Source organism: Portunus trituberculatus, chromosome 25, assembly GCF_017591435.1.
Source record: "Portunus trituberculatus isolate SZX2019 chromosome 25, ASM1759143v1, whole genome shotgun sequence".
NCBI classification, from domain to species: domain Eukaryota; kingdom Metazoa; phylum Arthropoda; class Malacostraca; order Decapoda; family Portunidae; genus Portunus; species Portunus trituberculatus.
Genome location: NC_059279.1, coordinates 508,852 through 520,000, shown reverse-complemented (window position 1 = coordinate 520,000; position 11,149 = coordinate 508,852). Strand labels below are relative to the sequence as shown.

Genomic DNA, 11,149 nt, shown 5'->3' with positions numbered 1-11,149 from the left:
ATGACCATTATTTATTTTTCTATCTATTTATTATTTTTATTTTGCTTTTGGAGCGGTAATTTCAATAGATCTTTTTTTTTTTTTTTCAAATCTTCCCTTTAGACGACACACACACACACACACACACACATAAATAAAAGCTCATACAAGAAAACATCAATATTCCTCCTCCTCTTCTTCCTCCTCCTCCTCCTTCTCTTCCTCCTCCTCCTCCTCCTCTTCTTCCTCCTTCTCCTGGCGCCGTATGACACACAATCGCTCGAGAACAAAAAAAGAAGAGACAATACAGCGTCGGGTTTAAAGCAAGACCACTGAGCCGGGGCAGGTAGCGGGAGTGTGTTATGACCTATCGCATGGTGACTTTCCGTAGCTCCGTCACGCCCCGGCACTCCCCATGGCGGCTGTGTGAGGGTCGGGAAAGGATACGTGAGATTGACAGATGATTTTGTGCTTGAGTGTCTGTGAATCCTTACTTGTGTTTGAGGAAATAGCAGAGTTTTCGTTGGCGTTACCTAAAAGTGATAAGTGACAGGTGGGTTAGTCCTTCTCCACTCTTCTAATACCATGAGATTCAAGGTTTTTTTTTTGTCACTTCGCTAAATAAAGCACAGTAATCATTTGTTCTGGTTTTTTTGTTTTTTTTTCTTAATAGGCTGATTAATTTTATTAGTTTTATCGCCTTTTTGCTAAGAGTTCATTATACTTAGAGAGAAAAATCTGTAATATGTATTGTAATCTCTCTCTCTCTCTCTCTCTCTCTCTCTCTCTCTCTCTCTCTCTCTCTCTCTCTCTCTCTCTCTCTCTCTCTCTCTCTCTCTCTCTCTCTCTCTCTCTCTCTCTCTCTCTCTCTCCCTGGCGGCGCTTATCCACAAGACAATCGGGAACATTTGCATAACACGTGGGAGTGCGGGGGAGGCGGCGGGCGGGTCTTAGTGTCTCGTCGACCATTAGGAGCAAATTGTTATAGATGACTTGATTGCCAGCTTCCGTGTGCCGCCGCTGATCGCACGAGGAGTAATCAGTGCATCTATTCTCTTTCTCTTCAACTCCTTCCCTCATCTCCCCCTTCTACTTCTTCTCTAACTCCTCCTCTTGTTTTTTTTTTCTTTCTGTTTCCTTTTTCTCATATTTTGTTGAGTTTCTTATTCTTTTTCTGCTCTTTCAGTGTTTATGTTCTCTTTCTTACACCTTCCCTTACCTCTTTTCTCCTTCTCTTCTACTTCTTCCTTTTGTTCCTTTTTTTCTGTTTCTTTTCTCTTTTTTTTCAGTACATACGAGTATATTCCTTCTCTCTCTCCTACTTCTTCCTTTTCCTCCTCTTATTTTTTCCTCATCTCTCTTGGTGTTTTTCTTCCCATTTTTTCATCTTTTCTTGTACTTATTCTTTATTTCTCTCTCTCTCTCTCTCTCTCTCTCTCTCTCTCTCTCTCTCTCTCTCTCTCTCTCTCTCTCTCTCTTCCTTTTCTTTATCCTTTTTTCTACATTTCTTTATTCTTTTTGTGTCACTTACTGCTTAAATTTCATTCACTCCTTCTTTTGATTCCTTCTCCTTCCCCTCTTTCTCTTTTTCTCATCTAGTTCTACTCCTCCTTCCTCCTCGTCCTCCTTTTCCTCCATCTCTTAATTCTTTCCTGCAATCCCCATTAGTAATTTTTTTCGTCTGCACGCTTTATTATATTTTTCCTTTACAATGACTAAATTACTGGGAGAAAATGGAGAGCGGGAAGCATAATAATGGGATAATGATGACGGTAAAGGCGGCCCGCTGGGTTACCTGACCGATGCGTGTTGGTCCTTGTGTGTAGATTCAATTTCAATACATGTCAAAGGTGAGCCAAGGCGGGAGTGGCGGCAGGAAAGTCATACTCCCCCGAACAACTACTACGTGAAATGCGCGCGGCGTCTCTTTGTGCTTCGTTTGCTCAGTCTGAATTGATTTGCTGAGGAAGTGGGTTGTTTTGTGTGTGGTGTGTGTGTGTGTGTGTGTGTGTGTGTGTGTGTGTGTGTGTGGTTTTGGTATAGAGGGAGATGGAGAGAAGAGGGGTTAATTGTTTCGTGGGTGGGTGGGTGTTGTGTGTGTGTGTGTGTGTGTGTGTATGTCATTGGGGAGGATTATGTGTATGTGTATGTGTGTTTGTGCCTGTGTCTGCGAGGGTTTGATTGGGGTTGGGAAGGGTGGCGGAGGTATGGAGGTTAGCGTTTGGTGGATGTGTGTGTGTGTGTGTGTGTGTGTGTGTGTGTGTGTGTGTGTGTGTGTGTGTGTGTGTGTGTACTTGCATTATATTCCTTCATCCTTTCCGCTGGATTGTGCGTTCAGAATACATATTTTTCATTTTATTTAAGCTTCAAGTGCACTAAAGACTGAAAAGAAAATGATAAACAACTTAATAGATTGTGTATAAGAAGGAGGCAGAAGAGATGCACGTATGTGTGTTTGTACGTGTGGCATTCTTGTATATTCATTTGTCAGTTTCGTAAATTAGTTCTTACAAACCATTTTCTTTAAGCCCTTAAGTACCATGACGAGTTTCCATTTTCATTTTAATTACTATTTGGCCATTTTATACAGCTTCGAAACTTATGTTCGGGAATTAAAATAGTGAAGACTCTAGCAATTAATTTTCTGACCTCCATAGACCCTAATGTCAATAAAATCATCTAACCATACACAAATCTCAAGGTAAAAATGCGTCCAAGTACTGAAGGGGGTCAAGCTTCAACTCCTGAATATTGAATGAGTACCAGCATAATAGATCGTACCAGAGAGATAATAATGACACAAGAAAATGAGGGAAGCTGCATGAGGTTATATAGAAAGTGCATTACGAGTTATTATACTATTTCTTATTTGGAATTCACTACAAACACTAAATTTCACAAGCATAGCATTTTCCGCTCGTACGTTGGTCAAGAAGATATAAGTGCATTAGTAAGAATAGCAAGAATACACAACGAGTGACTTTGTGATAGAATGATGGTCTTTTCCTTCGGCCTTTGTGTGTCAGCTTGTCTCTTCCTTTGTCAAAACTGTATCAAGTCTCTCTCTCTCTCTCTCTCTCTCTCTCTCTCTCTCTCTCTCTCTCTCTCTCTCTCTCTGAACGTATCCCTCTCTTTCTTTCTCATTCCTTTCAATTGTTTTCCTTTGTTTCTTCATTCTAGGTCATACCAACAACTTCCCTCCTACACTTACACCTTAAATCTATCTACCTCTCCTCCTCCCCTTCCTCCTCCTCCTCCTTCTCCTGCTTCTCCTCCGGGCGTCGCGTGCCTGGGCCGCGGCTCGACACCTACGTTCCGTCGCTACCATTCATTCCTGCGGTCACGAGGGCGGGGGCGGCGAGTGAGAGGCCCCTGAGATGGTTGCTGTAAGGTAAACCCAGGATGTGGCCGACAGGGGAGCGAGGGAGGGATAGATCTAAGAAGCCAACGAGATAAGGGCTATTATACCTCCCAACTACACCCTCCCCCTACTCTTCCTCCTCCTCCTTCTCCTTCTTCTCTCCCTCTCCGTCTTTCCTCTGAATATTCTGCTCCTCCTCCTTCATGTTTCCGACTTTTGCTTTACATTTTTCAAGGCCTCAGGGAAAAATTTAGAGTGTACCATATCATTTTAGGTTACTTTGGTCACCTGGGAGAGAGATCAGGTGCTGGCTTCTCTGTGCTACGTGGCGCGGTAGTGAGTATTTGTGTTTTCTGTGGCACTTTCCCGGTTTTCTTTGTGTACTGTGCTCTGTATACTGTATATACAAGCACGAGCCTGTTAGATCCCAGTGGTGCTATGCTTTCATACTGAGAAGAAGTTTTATTTTCTTCCGTGGGACAAAAGTGGGAAGGTTAATTTTTTTTTATTGCGTCACTGCTCTTTATTTTATTTTGGATGGAAAATAGATGCGAGATTAGATCACATGTGAGATTATTCCTATGAACACTACAAGGTTAACAGAAGGATGTATAAGATTGCTATTACTATGAACATTCAAAAGAGTAGCAAAGGTGTTTGATTACTATAACATAATCCTCTCCATCATATTCAGGATAGGATATAGATACGACATTTGGTAAAATATATCATTACTAGTATTTCAGAAGATTAGCAAATGAAAATACAGGTTTATTGTTAATGAGCACACAGAATGTCACATAAGGGGGTAAAAAATGACAGCATAGACAGTACAGAAGTGATTTTTATGTAAAGGTGGAAAATTGACCAAGCACAACAAATACGATCAAACAAGTAGGTCCTCTGAGATGCCAGCCCCCAAACTCAGAAAGTATGGAAGCAGTTAGGAGAGGCGTTAGCGTGCAAAGGGTAAGGGTGGTAGTAAAGGGTTCACCCAATAGACATCATTACGAAGAAGAGCAAGTAAGGAAAGTCTTGCATTACGATAAATCCGGTTACGCTGACGATACATCCTACCACTTGACTTTTTTTAAGAGGAAGATTTCATTTGTCCCTTTCTTTTGTCTGACTATGGACATGTAAGGGAAAAGGCAACTAAATGGTCCTTTTTTTCTCATTTTTTTGTTGATCTTGGCCAGTTTCCCCTCTTGAATAAAAGAAAACAGGATCAAGAGAAGAGGAAGAGGAGACGGGTGAGGGAAACAAGGGTGGGCAGGTAGGAGAAGGGGTTAACAGGAGCCTCTCACTCAGTAATCCGAAACATCAGAGGTACTTCATCGGCTTCCTTATACGCTTGGGTTCTCTACCTGTCCTCGAAAGGTCACCAGGAGATAATATCACCAATCAAATCAGACTACCTGGTGCCCCATCCCCCCTCTCTCTCTCTTTTTCTCTCTAAATCCCAAGCTATCTTAACCCAGGGCCGAGTCTCAGATGTCTCAGTGATATGTAAGCGGTGTGATGCGGGAGGAGGAGGATGGGTGGGCGGGAAGGACGGGAGGAGCTGAGTGCATCGAAGTCGAGGTCGAGACGGGGAGGACCTAGTGCATTGGTGCCTTGGCTCAACACTCTCAAGGTCACCAAGCCGGACACTCAAGTTTAGTTTTCTTCCCAGGTTCAGGTTGAGGTCAAAAATTCTAAAGCAGTTTTTTTTCTCTCTTTCATTCAGATTATTTTCAAAGCTCGTGTTCTTATTGGGTTTCTCTCTTTTAATAGCGCAGAATCCTTGTTACGTTGTCACATTAACCCTTAAAGTATCACGACACATTTTCATATTCATTCTGGTTACTATTTGGTGATTTTTATACAACTTCAGAAACTTAGGCGGGGATTAAAAATAGTAAAGACTCTGGCCATTAATCTTTTGACTTCCATAGACACTTCAAATAAAATCGTCTAATTATACACAAAAATCAAGGTAAAAATGCATCCTAGTACTGAAGGGGTTAATCACAAAAATACCTCTGGAAATTAACATAACTTTCCTTAAGCGTTACGTTTTCCTATACGAGATGTTTTCAAAAGCCACAAGAATAAGCCATGATTTCAAGTATTCCTATGGCAGAGCAGAATCCTAGTTACTATTGATCCTTTTACTAGAGAATAATGAAAACACTCTTGAAAATCCGAATAACATTTCTCAAACTCTTCGTTCTCTCCTTTAAACTATTTTCAGAAGCCATATAGATTATTATTAGTGTTCTCATGTAACTTTCTTATTGACAAAGCAGAATCCTTATTAAGTTATCACTAAAATCATAAAATCACCCTTGAAAATCCAAATACCTTTCATTAGAGCGTGTTGAATGCAAGAGATGGTAGGAGGAGGTGGTTAGAAATACGGTTCTGGAGTCGGAGTGGACGATAGAGGGGTGAAAACGAGGCTACCAGAAGGTCACGGTCCCTTAACACGAACGAGTTTAAGAAGCACAAAAACTTTAGGCGATAATGACATCTCGGCAGACAAAAATAACACACGTGAGGTTTGTTAACATCCCGCAGGTGTGTTAATGGCTGTGCTACGCGACGTATTCTTCACTTCAAGGATCCGATGAACGCGATTATTATAGTCTTTTTTCCCTCACACCTCCAGTAAAGCGGAGCGGACTTTGAGGCAACAGGAGGAAAAACAATTATGTATCACGGGGAGTCCAAGCAGAGGAGGGGAGTTTAATGGGAGAGGAGACAGTGAATGGTGCGAGGCGGTGAGTATGGAGTGTCAGGAGAGGCGCAGCACACCATGACTTAGAAGGAATAACAGGAAAAGCAAATTATCACGAGAAATCCAGACAGATGTGCGGAGTTCCGTGGAGAGGAGAGAGTGGACAGTGTTAGCGGTGAAGTAGAGAGCTAAGAAAGTAGGAAAGGAGCCACAGAGAGCACTACTTAGAAGCAGGACGAGTAAAAACAGTATATTACTAGAATTCCGGTTACTCAGAAGGTATGGAGGCAGTAAGGGGAAGCGTTAGTGTGTAAAGGGTAAGGGTGGCAATGAAGGGTTAGCCCAATAGACACCATTACGAAGAAGTAAGGCAAGTAAGAAAAGTCTTGTATTACGATAAATCCGGTTAGGGTGAGGGCACATGGAGGCAGCAAGGAGAAGCGTTAGGGTGTAAAGGGTAAGGGTGGCGATAAAGGGTTGAGGAGAGGCCCAATAGACACCATTCCTGAGGCGTAAGATGACCCAGGAAGCGGTGGCTGCTGCGGCGCCGCCCCACTACCGAACTGCCTTCCCTAAACTGACTTTTACGTGTAAGAATTTGCTCTCTGGTTTCAACCTGTTGGACGTTGGCTCTATGATACCCGAGGACGGCTGCCGTGTGTGATATCCGCGTCCAGGGGCTTCTCAGGCCGCGCCGCTGCTCCCACACGTCACCAGGGCACTGAGAGAGGCGATGAGGGGGAGCGAGTGAGGCTGCGTGCAGGTAACGGCTCACTACTTGTCTATCCTTGAAATCTTGGAATCTCCATGAAAACTGATGAAAAAGCATGGCATAGTGTAGAACCTCTGCCTCCTAGACCTGTGTTCACTGCTGCAGAGGCAACAAGGCACCGGCCAGGACCTCTGAACGCACCCCTGAAGGAAGCCTGCGGTGAGGGAGAGGCCGGGAGTCCACTGGAGCGGCACGGGCCAGGGATCGCCTTACCGGTGCGGGAGGAAGGAGGGTAGCGGCGCCCCTGTGTCAGGAGGTGGGGGAGGCGTGGCGCAACCGGAAATGACGGAGACTTCATCATTCCCCAAGACAGGCTGAGAGGCTTATGGAACGCCACAAAAACGCAACATCCGCATTATCTTCACCCACTCACCAGATTAACGTGACTGAACTAATAACTGTGTGTGATTATAAGTTCCCTCGTCGCTTGATTATATGAAAGTGGATAGGCGACAAAAAGTAAAGGATAAATACTTCGGCAGTATAAGCTGGTGCAGGGCGACGCTGGTGTGTTAGGATGGCCTTGTCTCCTCGTTACCCTGTTAAAGCGATTCATTTGTATTGTAAGTATATCTGTCTTTAAACCTACTCTCTCTCTCTCTCTCTCTCTCTCTCTCTCTCTCTCTCTCTCTCTCTCTCTCTCTCTCTCTCTCTCTCTCTCTCTCTCTCTCTCTCTCTCTCTCTCTCTCTCTCTCCACACAAGGTCACCTCAGCCTTAGCCCGTAAGTTGATATTTATATATTTTTGTGCCGCTTCATATCGCACCACACTGAGGCGGTGCGAGGGAAAACAATAAGTAACATTTACTGGAGGCGTGGCTGGGGAGCAGAGAAGGGAAGCTTTGGTGGATGAGAGAATGGGAAGAGAAGAGAGGAGGCAATGAGGGGTGAGGGAAGGAAGTGAGAGATGAGGAAAAGGAGATGGAGTACAGCGAGGGGAGATAAAAAGAGGGAAAGTATAGGAAAGCCTGGCCTGGTGACTGGCTGGGCGCGGCTCGCACTGCGGCGATCAGCGGGAAGCCTTGCATTTTAGGATATTTACCAGACGTAACTCGATAGTTCTCGTTTTTGGTGATCTTCCCTCCGCCATGTAGCACAGCGCTCCGCAGCCAGCAGGTGCGTGACGCTAGTGCTAGGGCATTTCCTGCGCCTGGCTCAATGGCAGGGCTCAGCGCTGCAGGTTGTAGCCCTCAGCTATGTTTGTTGTGCACACAATGAAGGAAATTGGAGTATGTTTAGATGTGTTAATGCAGTGCCCTGAGGCTTGCAGCATGTGTAGCATGTAACAAAGTACACTGTGTCTCTCAGTAACCATTGCCCTGTACCTCCCCAGGGTGCTCCTCTCCCCGCTCCCCGGATGCCCCGCTAAGGAACAAGAAGCAGCGGAAGGCGCGCACGGCCTTCACCGACCACCAGCTGCAGACGCTGGAGAAGAGCTTCGAGCGGCAGAAGTACCTGAGTGTGCAGGACCGCATGGAGTTGGCGGCCAAGCTCAACCTGACCGACACGCAGGTCAAGACCTGGTACCAGAACAGACGGTGAGTGGGGCACGGGGACAATACCGGGAGAAGCAGGAGCCACCGTTTCTCTCTCTCTCTCTCTCTCTCTTTGGTACCCTGCCGTCCTGAGAGGTGTATAATGCTGTGCACTAATGAGAAATCACAAGGGCGAGGCGGGGGTGGGCGGGGCGCCAGCATGCTATGATAACAGCGGGGCAGCGCTGGCCGCGACGCCCCTCGTAAACAGGGTGAAAGCATCTCTTCTCATGGCTGCCCGCGATCACTATCAGAAGATGGATCAGTGATAAAGGCACCGCCTCGCCGCGGCGGGCGCCTGAGCGGGTATCGCGCCTCACCACACCGGCCGCTGATGACTCGTGCCAAGAACAGATTAAAGCACAACAAGCAGCGGCAGGTGAGCGAGCGCGGTCAGCAGGAGGCAGGGAGCCACTGACGGGTGCCGGCGCCGCTGCCCTGTCATGGCGGCCCACCTGTGCCGTGATGGCCGCTATCATGGCCGCCGCCACCCTGCACACGCAATTACCACCACTACTACCACCACTACCGTCACCACCACCACCGCTGCCACCACCACCACCACCGGGGCCGAACAGTTGCCCGGTAGCGAATTTATCAGTAAATTAATAAACGTGTTGAGGCCGCAGGTAAAAAACAATATTACTGATCGGAGCAGATAGCATCGGAACCCACAGCCGCGAAATTATATGGTGTTTACTCCTCATTATCCTGCTCACCTTTTTTTCGCAGCTTCTTTTTTCTTTTATCATTTACTTTCCAAGACAAACCTGAGGAGCCATTAGGGTCATTACCCGCAGTAAATACCAAGACGAGCGGCTGCGACCGATTTGCGCTTCCTTGTCGAGGCACCAGATCAGAGCTAGGCGGTCACAGGTGCACAAAGCCACGCAGGTGCACACACGGGTACTCCCACAACACACACACACACACACACACACACACACACACACACACACACACACACACACACACACACACACAACAGTTATAAATATACACACGTACACATTTCTAGCCACGTAAAAACAAAGAGAAGATAGGAGGAGAGTAGCAATCATTTCATTACCTCCTCTGCAATACTCCACGACCTTATAGAATTCAATTTGCTTTTGCTGACAGCCTGCAATTTTGATTATACGTTCACTGAAAAGAAAAATAGTAAAGTCAATGCGATAGAAACACACACATACACACACACACACACACACACACACACACACACACACACACACACACACACACACACACACACACACACACACACACACACAGGCATAAGTGAAACCAAATACGGTGGAAATTGAAAACGACATCTCGGGAGGACAGGAAAAAATAATTACAGCAATACGAAATGAATAAAAGGAGAGGGAAAAATTACCACTTTCCTCCCTCTGTGTCTACGAGCAAAGACAAATATGGTGAGCTTAAAAATGACCAATAATGTAAACTAGCTGAGTAATCCTGTTTGTCTGTCCATGAAGCTGCACAACTGACTGAAAATAACATGCAAGTCTTAAAAACAGTTTATATGTGCGGAGATGCAAAGGAAAAAAAAATGGGAGGAAAGAATGTTAGTTTTTTAGTGAAGTGAGAACGGGCTAGTGGTGGTGGTGGTGGTGATGGTGATAGAAAAATAGTGGTTAAAAAAATAAGGTTAGTTTACTGAAGCGTGGAGGTGATGGTGGTGGTGGTGACGGTGACGGAACGTAATGGTAAAAAAGTGTTTGTTTATTAGTGAGTAGAGGAATGACGGTGGTGGTGATAGCTGAGACACTGGCGATAGAAACGATGATAAATTGCAAGTAAATATAAGATAGGTTTAGTTAGGTTAGATTAGGTTATGGTGTTAGATAAGCATTTTCGTTACGTTCTCTCTCTCTCTCTCTCTCTCTCTCTCTCTCTCTCTCTCTCTCTCTCTCTCTCTCTCTCTCTCTCTCTCTCTCTCTCTCTAAGCGATCACCTGGAGAATGGTAGCGATTTGACCCCCTCTAATTACCTCCAGACAAGAGCCCTCACTTACCCTCCCCGCCCCCCGCCGCTACCCTCCATTAATTATACGTATTGTAGATAATATGACGCTAATAGCACTCGCCTTGGACAGTTGCCGGCTGCCTCTCGCTCGCTAAGGACAAACACAACCCTAAGAAACTCCCCTTACAGCGCACCGCAGTCCTCGAGCCAGACACACGCGGCAGGTGACATCAGGTGAAGGACAGGTAGAAATTAGGAGCATAGCAGGTGTGGTGTAGTGCCTTGATACGTGGGAAAGCTACAGGTGAGTGGTACAGGTGGCGTAGATGAGGGAGCATCGTACGCCAGGCATCCGTGAGAGGCAGGGAGAGTCAGGGAGAGGCAGGTACTAATCATGTTAGCCCGGGCAGCCTCTCCTGGGTATCAAGAGGTATTCTGAGCCCATGAATCCAGCGGGACTTATTTATGCTTTCAATTGCGCTGCTCCGTACCAATTTATGCCAAGGCGCAAGTGAACGATTACTTCTTGTTGCCTCGCTACGCTTCCCCTCCCCCTTCACCTCCCTTTCCTTTGATTCCTTCGCCTCCTTCATCGCACACCTGCCGCGGCCACCCACACGCACGCACATGCACATACACGCTCACTCACTCTCACACACGCATCTGCATAGTTTCCTGCCTTCTATCCACTTCTAGAGAGAGAGAGAGAGAGAGAGATAACAGGGTACGATTGAAGAAGACGAATTAATGTGCAGTATTAAATCAACTTACTAATTCAATCTTGCAAATCATTCAACTGTAAGATGC

The 11,149-nt window shown here is 45.8% G+C and overlaps 1 protein-coding gene across 1 annotated transcript in view; it reads left to right on the top strand.

Moving 5' to 3' along the window:
• The window catches only part of LOC123508895 (barH-like 2 homeobox protein), a 65,214-nt gene that overhangs the window by 33,700 nt on the left and 20,365 nt on the right, over positions 1 to 11,149 (top strand). Inside the window, exon 2 of the mRNA XM_045262900.1 lies at positions 8,167 to 8,371. Coding sequence (XP_045118835.1) covers positions 8,167 to 8,371 — 205 coding nt within the window. The remainder of the gene's footprint in view (positions 1 to 8,166; positions 8,372 to 11,149) is intronic.